Source organism: Typha latifolia, chromosome 7, assembly GCF_019914945.1.
Source record: "Typha latifolia isolate L0001 chromosome 7, TyphaL0001v2, whole genome shotgun sequence".
In the NCBI taxonomy this organism is placed as follows: Eukaryota; Viridiplantae; Streptophyta; class Magnoliopsida; order Poales; family Typhaceae; genus Typha; species Typha latifolia.
The window spans coordinates 5268898-5283585 of record NC_133092.1 but is presented as its reverse complement, the minus strand read 5'-3'; the positions used below and the strand labels follow the sequence as shown (position 1 = coordinate 5283585).

General features: G+C 34.0%; 2 protein-coding genes across 4 annotated transcripts; both read right to left on the bottom strand.

Moving 5' to 3' along the window:
* Window positions 1-2546: 2546 nt before the first annotated feature.
* Window positions 2547-4312, bottom strand: LOC140792596 (uncharacterized). 2 transcript variants are annotated; one of them, XM_073143676.1, is made up of 5 exons: window positions 4185-4312; window positions 4049-4100; window positions 3746-3967; window positions 3510-3665; window positions 2547-3437 (listed from the first exon to the last, which is right to left on the bottom strand). In XM_073143676.1, the coding sequence occupies exons 2-5, from the start codon at window positions 4074-4076 to the stop codon at window positions 2623-2625; spliced, it is 1221 nt and encodes a 406-aa protein (XP_072999777.1). In that variant the 5' UTR covers window positions 4077-4100; window positions 4185-4312; the 3' UTR covers window positions 2547-2622. The 2 variants fall into 2 exon arrangements, with proteins under 2 accessions (XP_072999777.1, XP_072999778.1); XM_073143677.1 differs by lacking the exon at window positions 4185-4312 and having other exon boundaries at window positions 4049-4158.
* Window positions 4313-5355: 1043 nt separating this feature from the next.
* On the bottom strand, window positions 5356-12743 carry LOC140792968 (integrin-linked protein kinase 1-like). 2 transcript variants are annotated; one of them, XM_073144238.1, is made up of 12 exons: window positions 12107-12743; window positions 11937-12011; window positions 11733-11837; window positions 11229-11314; window positions 11002-11122; window positions 10281-10360; window positions 10128-10190; window positions 9894-10015; window positions 8276-8361; window positions 7466-7590; window positions 6396-6527; window positions 5356-5632 (listed from the first exon to the last, which is right to left on the bottom strand). In XM_073144238.1, exons 1-12 carry the CDS (start codon window positions 12521-12523, stop codon window positions 5626-5628), a joined length of 1419 nt encoding a protein of 472 aa, XP_073000339.1. In that variant the 5' UTR covers window positions 12524-12743; the 3' UTR covers window positions 5356-5625. The 2 variants fall into 2 exon arrangements, with proteins under 2 accessions (XP_073000339.1, XP_073000338.1); XM_073144237.1 differs by lacking the exon at window positions 5356-5632 and having other exon boundaries at window positions 6228-6527; window positions 12107-12669.
* Window positions 12744-14688: the final 1945 nt, after the last annotated feature.

The following is a 14688-nucleotide window of genomic DNA, read 5'->3' as shown; positions in this document are numbered from 1 at the left end:
CTATTATTAAAAATAATAATTATAAGAACAAGCAATAATAAAATACTAAAATTCTAGTTTACTTGTAGGTTAATTTAGTTACACATGTAAGATATCTTATATGCCCCTTAATTTATTAAGGGGCATATAAGAGCACCTCTCCTTTCTCTTTAATTTAGCTTTATCTGCCCTCCGGAGGTACCCTCACATTTTTAAGTTTCATTTTTATATTCTTAGTAAGATAGCCTCCAAAAAGCCTAGATATGGACCAATAAGAGCCAACTTAGTAAAACCATTTGAACGAGATTTGGAGCATTTGAACAGTTTGAGTTCTAGCCAATCGCACTCTAAAAAATTTCATTCGAACAAATATCCAATGTTTATATCTAGAAAATCCCGTTCGAACACCTTTCTCATATTGGATATAGTGAGCTTTCTAGAAAATCCCATTTGAACATCTTTTTCGTGTTGGATAGCCATTTATCTTTTGCCATGCATATCACATTTAAATGCAATAGTGTTCCATAAAATTGTTCGAATGAATTTCCAATTTCTATAAAAATGTATCTCGCAAGAAAAATCATTCGAACAGATTGATCTCATTCGATAAGAAAGTCTTTTTTTGCCTCCAAGAAGTGCTTTTGGTCTTTATAATTGAATCTAATAAGTTGCAACTCATAAGGTTTTTGTGTTGACACAAATTAGCCAATTACAAGTGCTAATAATAATCAAAATGGTATAGCTCATATAGATTGAACTAGGTGATATACGAGATATAATAAGTTAACATTTTCGGTATATATTTTTTATGTAGGTAGAAAAGAGTTTTATTCAGATTGGTTAAGTCATGTAAAAACACTAAGATTGTCCATCTCTAAAGACATGCATAACTTAATATCTAATTAGACAATATTGATTTGTAGAAGAATCTTATGAAAATAGACCTCTTCAATTTGGAGAACCCTTGTTTGAAATGGAGCTTTATTAAAATATCCTTTTTTTTTCTTTGGATTTTTTTGCATCTCTTTTCACCTCAAACTATCCTTTTTTATTTGACGAGATTATTAGGAAAATTATCATTATTGTGGGATTATTAAGGAGATTACTCACTCGCATATATTTGAGTAACCTTGTACTTGTTTGGGGCTTCACTCGGAGATTTTGCGATTTTACAATTGTCGTCCATGATTATTCCGCTTAGACTCCTAAACTATTACTTTTTTCCACAACACTATTTAAATATTTTTTTGTACCACATATACACTCCCAATTTTTTGTATCATTAATTTTTTTTTTAGTTTAAGGGATATATGGTGATATTTTCTTTTTTAGTTCATGAGGTGTATGTGATATATGTGGGTTAATAAAAAAATTTCATGGAGTGTATGTGAAAAATAATAATATTTCAAGAGGCCTATGTAGAATTATCTCTATTTATAATTACATTGAGCTTTCTTCATATATTCAATTCGAGCTATTTGTTAAGGAGATTTAAACTTATTCTTAAATCAAACTCGACTTAGATTCAGTTTGAAATAAATCTTGGATAACATTTATATATATATATATATATATATATATATATATATATATATATATAAGGGATTCTGAAATCAGTCTGCAGCACTACCCACATCTAGTGGTAGAGAAAAAATAAAGCTGCCCCACCACTAGTGCTTAATTTTATATTATTTTCAAAAGAAAGTTATAGATCCAAGAAATATTGCAGCCAATCATTTCTTCCAAAGATCCAAGAGAAAAAGTCTAGAAAATATGAAAGCATTGCAAGTGGGGTTCAAAGCTTCCATAGATCCAACTTTATCGATTTTTTTGATCAAACTAGATATTTTTAAAATTTTATATATTCAATTAAATTTATTTTATATTTAATACTAAAATGAATCTATTTTAGTATAGTCATAAATAAAACGCTAAAATATTCAGCTTTTTAACATTTAAATAAAAATATTAATTTTTTAAAATGCTAAAACTGTTTTATTTACGTAAAAAAAAATTACTCATATAATCAACACTTTACTTTTAGATAAGTAAAATGCTTAACAATATAGTGTTTTACTTAAACGCTATAGCAAAATAGTAGTATATTAAATTTGAGATGTCATTTAATTTGCTAAACAAAATTTAAATGAGATCTTGTTTGATCGAAGACTCCATTATATCTATCACCTTCCCACATATTCCAATGACTACAAACAGAAGTCATTAGTCATCCTTCTCATAGTCACTTCTTATGACGATCTTCTGCTGGCCCGACTATAGGAATTTCCTCCTTTTGATTTACTGGGAAGCTTGATTAGCTCAACATTAGTTTTTTTTTTCCATAATAATAATAATAATAGACAAACCTCCGAGGTTTATTTCTCTTGTTTACGCTTGAATTAAGCTTGTTTAAGGGTTGAGCTGATTAAATTAGGCTTAAATTAATCTCGGTTGAAATTGGCTTTAAATTGGACTCGTTTAAAGCTTAAGCTTGGGTCGTTTACACCGATGGTCGCATGAGTATCTCAAGAAATGAAGAATGTTGAAGGCTTGGAAAGAATAAAGCATGCAGAAGAATGAAGTTATTCTCTCTAATAAGTTTCCATGAAGTAATCAAGTTTAAGATATTTCCAACTCCAGCAATTATTCCACCAAATCTAGCTTCTCCTTCTTTCGTATCTCAAACTCTCGATCAACGGTTTCATTTAAGTGATCCACGTAGTCGTTGATTTGATTGACCTCCTCCTTAATAGCGTTGAGGTTTAACTCCAAGAGTACTGGCTTTATTTCTTTTTTGCGTTCCTCCTCTTCCAGGAGATCATTCATCTCTTTCTTCATACCCTCTAACTCCTCTTTTGCACTCGCTAATTCTTTCTTAATCTTGGCAATCTTGTTTCGTTGACACCAAATCTTTGTGTCGTAACTCCCACGTCTCTTTTCGACTCTCTCTAGCATATTCTCTTGCATGTCCATTGTGTTCCTCCAGTGCTCAGCAGCCTCTGCGTATTGTACATAGGGATCAGTAAGAGACGTTAGCTCAGTAGACAATTTCGATGATATTTCTCTTTTCACTATCTGTATATCCAAATAGCTGTGATACTTAATCTCTGCTGCAAGTTTCTCTAGCATGGGCACGATTTCCTCTACTGAAGCTTCAATGTCTTGCCCAAGTTGTTGTAATTCTTCGACGCCGTTTTCTATTATTTCAGCTGTCTCTATGGAGGTTGGGTTCTCTCTCAAAGCTTCTTGAATATCACCTATGATCACTTTGACGTAGTCCCACTTACGTGTGATTCTTCTTTTCTCGTATTCTGAAGCTGAAACTTTCATCTTGCAAGTCAAAATGATCTTTTTTGGAGGAGTTGATATACCAGCAGCTCCATCAAGGGGAGAGTCCTCTTCCGCATCTGATCCATTAGCTTCATTTCGAGTTCTAGTTACTGATGGAGAAACTCCTCCTGCAAGAAGAATGCAACAGTGATAGCTAACTGTTTAGATCCTAATCAAGACCATAAAAGTGGAAGAATTACCACTTGAAGTAGTAGAGGCTGAGTCTTTGGTGTGTTTCATTGAAGCTATTGTAGCAGAAAACAATTTACGTATCCTCGTTAACTTGGTTTTTGTAATAGCTGTGGCTAGTCCAGGAATCCTCAAGAAAAGCTTCTTGTTCAACCTCTCCTGTAGGACTTATGAAAGAAGAGAAAAGAGGAAAGGTTAGGATTCAAACGAAGTTGTTAACTTTGTGTGGAGATATGTGAACAGCTACCTCTTTTAGGAGCAAAGATGCCACTCTCCTTGAGGGCCTTAAGGATTTTCCCTTCACGTCGAGGTGTTGAGATTTCTCTAGAGATTGTTGGAGGAGTGGCTTGAGAGATGACATTTGTGCTTCGATCTTTAACATTCAAATTAATCACCACAGGAGCTAGTTTCTCTATGGAATTGCTATTTGATGGGGCATTTAGCTTCATCTCCTTTACTTGATCTGCATCTATATATATATATATTTGGGATCAAGTGAGCATTCATACCATTAAATTGGTTTGAAATGTTTGTAGGTTGAAATATGTACCCATGAAGGCCATCTCTTCGCACAGCATTATCTTTCAGTGTTAGCTTGGAGACTGCATTTATGGAGACATCATCAGCGTGAGAAATATTAGAAATAGTTTGAAAAGCTTTAAGAAGAGAACTTCCTAATCTATTACCTTTATGTTGTCCTAAAACATCTCTCTTGATTCTTGAACCAAAAGGAAAGAATGTTGGTAGCGTTCTAAAAATCCAAGAAAAGGATTGAAAACCACCGACATCCGAGATTCTCATACTACAAGCAAACAAAATGGTTATTCTCAACAAAAAGTAAAGGAATCATGGGTTGTTTTTTTACTTGATAATAAAGAAAGAGAGGAATATGACCTCAAGAACCGGAATATATACCTGCTTCTTATCCTCTTCCATCACATTCTAAGGCTTAAGGATGAGGAACCCTGCTCTATAAAATAAAATAAAAAATATAAAAAATACAACTCGCCACACATCGAATCGCTTGAGCTAATCATGCTCTCATTTTATTGTTTCTGTGGGCAATTGGAGCTTAAGGTGCAGAAAAGCATGTCAAGCACTCTAGATCAGAATAAATGACTTAGATTTGCATTGTTTCATGATTCAAGTCACTCTTCTCCTTAACATTTGGGGTAGTTGAAGCAATAGTGTCTCACTTTGTTCTTCTGTATAAGTATCAAAATTTCTTGATTTTAACAAAGAGGTTATTGATATATATTCTTATATTAAATGATCTCATTGCTTATTTAATCCTCCTCAGCTCTGAGCTAGGTTTAATGGAAGTAAAAAAAAGAAGAAAAAAGAAGCTAGCTCTAGGTCTGCTCTATTTCAAGTTTCATATATTATCATTAATCCTTGGAGGCCCACTATTTGGATGGTTAGGATGTGCTCACATGAGTATCTCAAGCATTTGAACATCATATTTCAGCAAACAATTTGAAAGCACATTACATGACACCTTCCTTGAATGAGGGTAAGATTGCTCATGTTATATCTCCTCTTAGAAGAATATCAAACTAATTATCAAGCTCAGTCAGCATTTACAGATTCCAGCCATTACCTTAAAGTATAGACATTCAACCTTATCATATTGAACAAGATCATCTCACAAACTTAACAATTTTCTCATAATGCACCCTAAGATATTTTTTTTCTTCAGGTGTGAAATAGAATTTGAACCACTCATCAACTAGCAGTGACTTGATCAAATAGTTGAGTTTGATCAGAAAATTCAAGACCCAATTGCTACAAAAGAAAAAAAAAATTGATTTGGGGAGCGTATGCATTCATACATATCGTTTGGTATGAGAGTCTGGATTGATTAGGGGAAGCAGCATGACTCATGAGTTTTCGAGAATAGTTACAAATTGCAACAAGTATTACAATATTGTGATCGATTCAACTCATGATATGTATAAAGGAACTATTTAGCTCCTTAATTGGAAAGATACTGTATGCCATTTACATATATTGTCAGAAGAAACCTTCCAATTCTTTCTTCTACTTTCATTTTGTGAGAAAATGGCAAACCAAGGAAGTTTTCATCTTACATAAAGAAAAAAATATTTTACGACTTCATATTCCTTGCTATTTCCTGCAATGCAGAGGAGGATGGATTAAATATAATGTTATATATATAAAAAAACCCAAACGAATAGACAATTTAGTAAATGATAAGTATGAGAGATACTAGCAATATGTAGCATAATTCCAATATATAATACTAAGTTAGATGTGGGAAAAGAGAATCCTAAACAAATAGAACAAACCTTGATTCTCCTAAGAAATTAAATAATCAAGCCAACAGCGACTACTACTGATGGGGTGCTACTTCTGTACTTTATGAAATATATAGCACAAAGTTATAGTTAGAATATAGAGAACCACATCTCATGCAAGTGTTTTAGAGGTGTTTCTTGTTTTGAATTAATAGTTTATTAAACAGTCAAACTTCCATATAGTTCATAAATGGTGTAGATGAAAACTTACCTATAGTAGAAAATCTAATGCGTAAAGCAATCAAAAGATATTTTGTTTGTTAATAAGAGGACTATATTCGTTAAGTGCATGAAGTTCATGTCACTAGAGATGTTGTTTCTGTGACTGACTCAAAATAATGGCCACTTTGTTGCAACAGGTAAGCCTAATCTCACCTCTCCAACACTTCTATGAAAGGAAGAATTTTCATTTGAAACAAGCAGTCACTAGTACTTGCTTAAAAGATTTCTATTATATTACTAGTGCTTAGCTGAGAATGGAAAGATTTTGTTCAGAAATATATTTCCAACAAATATGGATCAATATTCATAATCTTGTTACAACAAGAACTAGTTTATTTGAATGACTTGAATACATACCAAGGAAGTTTAAATGTGTCCTTCCATCGTCCTTGTTTAGCACAAGTAGCGTATATTTTATCCAGTCGAATGATCACTTCTGAAAATGTTGGCCTCACTACAGGCTGGGGATCCCAGCATTCTTCAATTAACCTACATATAAATGTGGCTCATAATCATCAAATTTATAATATGGAGGTGAAATGGAATTATTGTTGATGGAACTGATATTTCACTTATAATTAGAACATTGTAAAAGAAAATATTGCATGTCACAATAAAAAAATTTGGTACATTTCAACATAAAATATGAGGCTTCTTCAGGATCAACTAATGATCCCCTATCCTTGTTCAGCTGTGCTTAGTATATTTGAAAATAGCATTCAATTGCATCGAAAAATTTCTTAACTGTGACAAGAAAAAAGAAATAGCCTGGCAGTAACTAAATATTCAGTTGTCTAGCAGAGATGTCGTGCCTTAAGGTACTAATTGGTACATCACAATTTTCTAAGAATACATTTCAAACCTCACAAGATATTACATCTCTTACTAAACTTAATTCGATACAAAGCTTGAAAGACCTCACTAACTAGACACGTTGAAGCCAAAACATCATGCAAATTGCAGTTTACTATTTCTTATAGTATTTAATTGAGATACATGCTCTTATTGTAGGTCACAAGGACCTAGTATTCTGTGAAAGATGACATACGATCATCGTTACATCTATGTTGTGTTCGTTATGAAACCTTCTTCAGTAAAGTGAAAGAATCACTTTTACTATCTTGGATCTTAGTGTCTCTTTGTCATATCTAAATCTTTAAAATATAAATAAAAGAAAAAGACAAGAATTCTATATAATTGATAGAGTAAGTGGAGCATCTGCTACTTTTCATCTCAAGCTGGATATAACTGGGCTGTAGAACTTTTTTCAAAATTTCAACATGTCCAAACAGAGTGGAAGCTACTTGGTTAGTAAAGTTCCAGAAACCAAGGTCAAGCATGGAAATTATATATAAGAAACTAAAGAAGCCTTAAATGTATGTAGCAAATAAGATTTACAACTCAAATAGCTTACAAACAGAACTTACTCTTTCACATCTGGAGGATAACTCTTTGACTTGTTCTTTAATGGCGGTCTGAGTCCTTCCACGCAAATCATCTGAGCAACCTCTCCTGGGGATTTTGGTTGAAAAGCTGGTGCTCCTTCAATCATCTGAACCCAGACAAGAATGCCCGAAACATTCATCAAGAATAAATTAAGGGAGTGAATCTGTAAGACTATATGCATATGGAAAAAGTATAGGTTGATAATGGGATCTATGTATCAAAAGGACGGCAAAAACAGCACAAGAAGATGATCTAAAGACATAGCAAAACTAGATTAAGAAAGATGATCCAAATTTCTTATTCAGCAGAAGCACAAGTTTATGGGCTTGAAATACCGAACCATGGCAAACTAGCATAATAAACAAGTTTTTACCTTCATCTTGATACAATAAGGGACTACCAATGCTCTACAATTCAAGATGTTTCTAACACTATCTTTCCTTTATTCTGCCGATCACCTAGATAAGAATAATTATCTCTATATGCCGACTAGCAATCTCCTTTCTTTCCCAGATGATAACCAATAAAATTGAGATATTAAAAATGGCTTATCATAGGCATAATTCCATCTTGTGGATATGGTCATATAAAAGGTAACAGATGGAGTTTACTATGAGTCTATGACAGAGTTATTTTGCACTAGGTTAGGAATGTCCTGTTTGTTACTATCTCCCATTTAATTATGAAGTTCAACCTCTACTTTTTCTAAATGCAACTATGTTTCCAAAGCAAAGAGAGTTTGTGGCAAATAAATATTGAACTCCATAAGAATCAAAATAACTCCAGAATACCTCATAAAGAATTAGACCAAATGAGAATGCATCAACACTTCTGCCAAATATGTCATTCCTGTAAATTTCAGGTGCAATGTATGGACCTGTAAGAAGAAACATCCATTGTTCAGTTAAACAATATTATTATTAATGACATTCTCAACTTAAAAGAACCTCTTTGAGCTGAAAACACTACTAGAGGCAGCCATTAAGCTGTTGAGTATCAGGAACTCTTGAGCTAAAAATTTGTTGATTTTAGTTGCCATTTCTTACCGATATGCTCCTTAAAGGTTAAAATTTGGATTAAAAATATGTTTAGATTGACAAATTCTTACTCTGCTCCAGAACCTTAATTTTATAAAATCAACAACCTGAAAATAACTTTTGACGATCACATGATGTGTTTGTGAGAAAAAAGTTGCTATGTTTTAGAAGTTCTATTTGATGTTCTTGGTTCATAATAAAGAAGTGAAAATATAGTATAATTCTTAGCTTTAGTAAATAAATAGAAAAATAATATGAGCAAGGTAACCTATAATAAAGGTAATAAAATATTAAAACAAGTAGAACAAAAACATACTGAAACTAACAAAATATGCTCTCAAAAGGATTGGCATAGGATTATGCAGACCACATCGTACTATTCCCCACCAACTGCTAAGAGAAAAAGATGGAAAAAATTCTATGTTTACAATGGTTTTGATTCTGGGATTAGTTTTTGTGAAATCTCTCAATAACACCACATTTTTTGCGTTTACCTGTCATTACGCCTTTTCTTTTGGATCTTCATGGTCTGACCTGACCCCCTTGCTTTAGCTTTCTATTGCTTAGAAAACACCTTGAGTTAAGTTTAACCTAATAGTGGCTAAGTTAACAGAACAAAAGAAGTACATCCTTTTTCTTTCATTTTACAAGTTTAGTTACTTCACTCCATGCAAGACTAGTGGGAGGATATTTTTCAGGCAATAAGAGAAAAAGACAGGGTTCAAACCTGCAATTTTTTATGCTAAAGTTCGTACACATTTTCCATATTATCTTTCAGTTTTGATTTTTCTTGAAGTTTTTGTCTCTAAGACAACACCAAGAATTCCTGTTTGCCTATAAAGTTTTGCCTTAATAAAAGTAGTCATCCGATGACTCCCTAGTAATGCGTGGAACAGAGTAAGATAATGTCAAAAGTGAAGAAATATAAATTTTGTCTCTCAAAATCTGGTCCTCCAGAAAGCAACTGCACATTAATTCAATATAGTAAGATCAGTAGTAAAATGTTATACTGCTTCAAAAATTCCCGATTGTCAAAATTTTGGAAACTACACATGTAGCAATGCTCTTTTTGCTTAAGGTATCTTCATAAATTCTGAGAAGGCATTCATCTGGAAGAAAAGTATCTTGGTGAGTAACCAGTGAAAACGTATCATTCAGAAGAAAACAGATGAAATTATATCAATCTAAAATATTATTTGAATGAAAATGCAACAAAAAGATGGTCATACATAGAGGATTACATTAATTTAGGTCATACAAAGGCATTACATTGTGAATGTTATCTGAATTGCTTTTTCTGTATCACAGATAAATGAATTCTATGTATAATACACAAGCATGTTTTTTTGGATATGCAGAGAAATTCACTTACTTAAGTTCTCAATAAGAGATTCTGGATGTGCTAATTTTGCTTTGTCAGCTGAAATCTTTGATAGCTTCAATAAGCCAAATCCTGCCACCTTCAACTGGCCTCCATTATCCAGCAAGATATTTCTGGCACCTTATCAAAATTCGAATAGTAAAGTATAGAACATAGTGCAGTGAAATTTCGAAAAAGAATTACTTGTGTACAAACAATTATAATTTCTTTATTCTGTCATCTTACTTTGGTTTCAAGTCACAATGAATAATTGGGTCAGGTTTGCATTGATGAAGATAATTCATTCCCCTGAATACAAAAAGAAAAGGAGAAAAATAAAATAAAACTTCAACAAAGTAAACCTTTGTTATATTATTTAAATTTAGACATCCAACATGCCTTGCAATATCAAGAGCAAATCTTAAAACTTTATGAGCCTGCAACCGCCCTTTCTTCTGGAGATAGCTTCCTAGATCACCCTGAGTGTAAGAAAATAGGAGGAAATACATGTATTAATATATTGAGATGTAAATGTGGAAATAAACAAGAGGATCATATAGGCGATAGTCTATAGAACAGATAAAGGTTGCAACTGAAATACGATCATGAAATACCCGTTCAAGGAAGTACTTATCTTGCAATATGTTTGTTTATGCTTGACCAGCAAGTTTTCTTAGAAATGTGTATGTTGTCATTCCTGATAGTAATTTCAATACTTCATATTTGTTATTTTCCTCAGAATCTACAGCATTGGCATAGGCCATTTTTTTTTCTCACATGCAGTAACATTTTTGAAAATATTGATTTTTGTACTTCAATATTATTGTTAAAATAGTTTACTGTTGGAGGACTAATATAAGTAATTATACTATTGCGGAATCCTTAACCCATCGAACCATAGATTTTTCAAGGTTTGATGTATTGTTATGCAGATCATGTCATATCTGTACCTCCTATCTCTGTCTATGCTTACAGAATTTATGAATGCTTCAAAAACTATGTTAAGAGGCGTGAGCACTTCAACAAATTTAAAGCAGAGAAATTTGAAAAAAATTTAAGAGAATTACATCTAAAATAACTCTAGTGAGTTCAATTTGGCAATTTCGAATGCTAAGCTTACTTTTGGATGATACTCTGAAACGATCATCATCGGTATATTTTGAGTAACAGCTCCTACAAACTGAACCACATTTGGGTGCCGAACCTTTTCCAACAATGTCAACTCGTGCTTGAAAGCATTTCTGCAAGAAACAAGAATTCCAAGAATCAGCTGTGCATTCACCACATTTGCTTTGATCCATCAAGCAACTATTACAAATTAGGAAGAGAAGAGGATATGAACCATACATGCTGTCTGGATCCGAATATCTTTCTTTGTCAAGTATTTTAACGGAAACTTTAGTCCCATTCCATTTTGCAACTTGATATGTGCCCTGCGCGTTGCAGAATTAAGTTTAGTAATCTTCTCAAAAGATTATGCATTGCTAAATAAGATAATGCTGCTCCTGCTCGGAAAACGGGATCAGTTGATATCAAGTAAAACTACGATCAGCTTTCCTGATTAGTAGCATCAAATGTAGAAGAACATCTAGATTGTTGCCTCATGTAACTATGCATGTTTGTCTTGTATTGCGAGATGATTCATTGCCTAGTAAGTTTGACGGCTAGAAACTATATTGAAAAGTCACAGTAACAGACATGAATTTTTTTAATCTAAAGATAAATGAATTATAAATAAAAATATACCTTTTAAGAATAATTATTTCCTCTCTAGGAAGTTATCCATGATTATTAATCCTAACCCTTGATCACACCTAATTAGTTGTGGAAGTTAAGCCAATAAGAACATGCCTTCAGAACCTCTTCTCCTCGGCGGAATTGAAGCTCTCCTGGATTGAGCTCATACTCTGGAATGTCTCGGGGATTAGAAACCGTCATCGGAGTCTTCCTCGTCTTCTGCAAAGGGCGCAAAAAATAACAAACAATTTTTCTTAAAAAAATTGCAATGCAAATCCTGGAAAGAAAGTTAGTTTGAAAGGATCATAGAGCAAATACTGGAACTTTGGCTCCTCTAGCTTTCAAGATATTGTAGACTTCAAGATTGCCATAGAACTTGGCATCAGCTGCAGCCTATAATGACAAGGGGTAAGAAATTACATTTCAATATTAAAGTGGTCGAAAGAGGCAAATATCGCTGGGCATGTAACTTGGCGGGAAATCGTTACCGTGCTTCCCCACCGATCTCGGGCATCGATATTAGCTCTCCTGCTCAGCAGCAGCTTTACGACATCGAGTTGACCCTCGCACGCCGCGATGTGGAGAGCCGTCCTGCCATCGAGGTCGATGCTATTGACATCAATCCCCTCATTCAGGATCTCCTCCACGCCTTGGGCGTCGCCCTGGGAGGCCGAGAACAGGAGCTGCATCGTGGAGTCGAGGTTCTCGGGTACGGTGAGCTCCTCGCGCCCCGGGCTCCGGCTCCGCCGGTTAGGGTCGAGTGAGGATTGCCGCCCGAAGGCGAAGCGGACCGCTCTGCCGAGCCTCGGGTCGAAGGACAGATTCCGGCGGAAGCTTAGCTTGCCGCTCTTTCTTATCGACCCAGTCGAGAACTGTCGCCGGATCGCCCGCCTCGCCGCCTCCATCCCTATATATCCTTACAGACCCCAAAGTTCTCAAACCCAGAAGATGAAAACAAAAAAAGAAAAAACCAACAATAAATATATCAAAGTCTCCGCATCTTGATGGAATCAAGAGAACAAATCATATCATTCCACGACGAAATTTGGATCCTGGGAGCTCGAAATAGAGCTCCGGGAACCCCCAAATTCGAACGAGAACCAGAAGAAAGGGAGAATTTGTTCCGGAGGAAGAGCGAAGAAAGAGAGGAGAAGGGTGTGGAGGAGAAGAAGGGGGGGCGGTGGGGAAAGAATGGAAGGGAGGAGAGGAGTCCTTCCTCTCTTTGCGGGGATGAGACGAGTATTTATAGAGATTAGAGAATTTAAGAAGGAGCGCGGTGAAAAAAAGAAAGAAAAAGGAAAAAAAAAAAAAAAAAAAAATTAAAACAAGAAGCGCGTTTAAGCCCGGAAGTTTTAACGGTCGAAATGGAGCTGAATCGGTCGCGTGCGATGGCACGAACAGCAAACAGCACTTGCACAGTGCCAGCTTCAGCTATTTTATTTTTTGATAAATGCTTCTAACAAGTATAATTACATAAAGAGGTTAATTAACAGTTTAATAATCCCCATGGATATAATTTTTTTTAATATAAAAACCCTGTAGGTTAGAATAATTTATTATCTTTTAGTAATACATTAATGTAGCATGATACACAGAAGAAGAGAAAAAAAATAAAATATAGCGACAGTTCTTTGACACAAGTTCTATACTTGAGTTCCAATAGATAACATAGAGAAAATCAAAAGCGAAGCGTAACCGTGATAGATTCCTAAGAGCAAAGAGTCTTAAGCCAATCTATATGTTTCGTCCAAGCAGCAGTTCAAGACATGGCCTTGTGAACGATAGAATTAGTAGTCTTGTTGCCCTCGTTAGACATCAGTGAAAAAAGAAAGATTATTTTAGGGTTTTCCATATAATTTCTATTATATAAATTGTAATGACCAATAAGGGGAAAAAATTAGGTAGATTTGCCCACTCTGCAAGCCTAGAACATATAATGTAACCAGGAAACTTTTGGAAACCTAAGACAACTGTTGATAGAGTTAGGCCCACCTATTATAGTTTGTTCAACGGATGCTATAAATCGTTTATAGTAAATATTTTTGAAAGGGTCAAAATTTTATATTGCGGTTTTATAGTACTTGATAGATCGACAATCATTTTTCTTTCTAGGAAAAAGCCAATTTATTTATTTCTATTAGTTATTATAATATAGTTTCATATATTAAAAAGATAAATATTAAATATAATATTAAATTCGGAACACAAAAATTTATTAGTTAGATTATAAATAGCTTATAACCTTAAAAAATATACATAATCAACTATGATACAAAAGAAGAGTTTATCGGACATTAAAATCACTTTCGATCAAATTTTCAGACACCGAGTAAATATTTCTTTAAAAAAAAATTAGAGAGGTTAAAATATATTCAATCAAAGTCAATCACCGCAACTCAGTTGAACGAATCCTATCGTAAAAGTCCTATTGTCCGACATATTTATTAGATTTTAAAAAATAATAATAAAATATAATCATAAATAGTGTGAAAGGTATAATACTGTCCTATGTCGGCCAGCATGCCGATGTGTCATTCTCCTAACTTTGAGACAGGCATTTATGTGGACATTGATGGTGGTGGCAGTGTTAACGCGGTGGTGGTCAATCACTTGTTCACTTGGTCGCATGCGTATACGATTACTAATCACGCGTCCACTTAATTAATTAAGTAATTAATTAATTAAAATTATACCTCCGTTTTGGTTGTTTGAGGCACCTCCTCTTCTTAGTTTCGGTAATGAATAAGACTGTTGATTAAGATGGTAATGGCGTATATGGCATGCCATTCTTCCTGCCCTCCAAGTCTCCTTGACTTTAAAACCACATTGTAGTTTTGTATAATTTAAAGGGATAATTATATTGACTGATTGAGAAATTGACCCCCTTAATTATGTAAAACTTTTGAAATACTTATTTCGTTACAAAAAAAAAAAAAGAAGTAACATGCAGGTTGTGGTGTGATTAATTGTAGACTCTCTGTGAATTATTTTGTTATTTGATTTCTGTAGCTCTAGTTCGACTCAAGCTCGGTTCAAACTTAATGTAGGCTCGAGCCCACTCTGAATAATC

Coding starts and splice junctions, on each gene's coding strand:
- LOC140792596 (XM_073143676.1), bottom strand. CDS start 4,076: ATGCTGTGCGAAGAGATGGCCTTCATGG. Junction 3,666..3,745: donor CATCTTTGCTCCTAAAAGAG/GTAGCTGTTCAC, acceptor TTCTTTCATAAG/TCCTACAGGAGAGGTTGAAC. Junction 3,438..3,509: donor AGCCTCTACTACTTCAAGTG/GTAATTCTTCCA, acceptor TTCTTCTTGCAG/GAGGAGTTTCTCCATCAGTA.
- LOC140792968 (XM_073144237.1), bottom strand. CDS start 12,523: ATGGAGGCGGCGAGGCGGGCGATCCGGCGACAGTTCTCGACTGGGTCG. Junction 11,315..11,732: donor GAGGAGAAGAGGTTCTGAAG/GCATGTTCTTAT, acceptor TGCAACGCGCAG/GGCACATATCAAGTTGCAAA. Junction 10,361..11,001: donor TTTCAGAGTATCATCCAAAA/GTAAGCTTAGCA, acceptor TCTTACACTCAG/GGTGATCTAGGAAGCTATCT.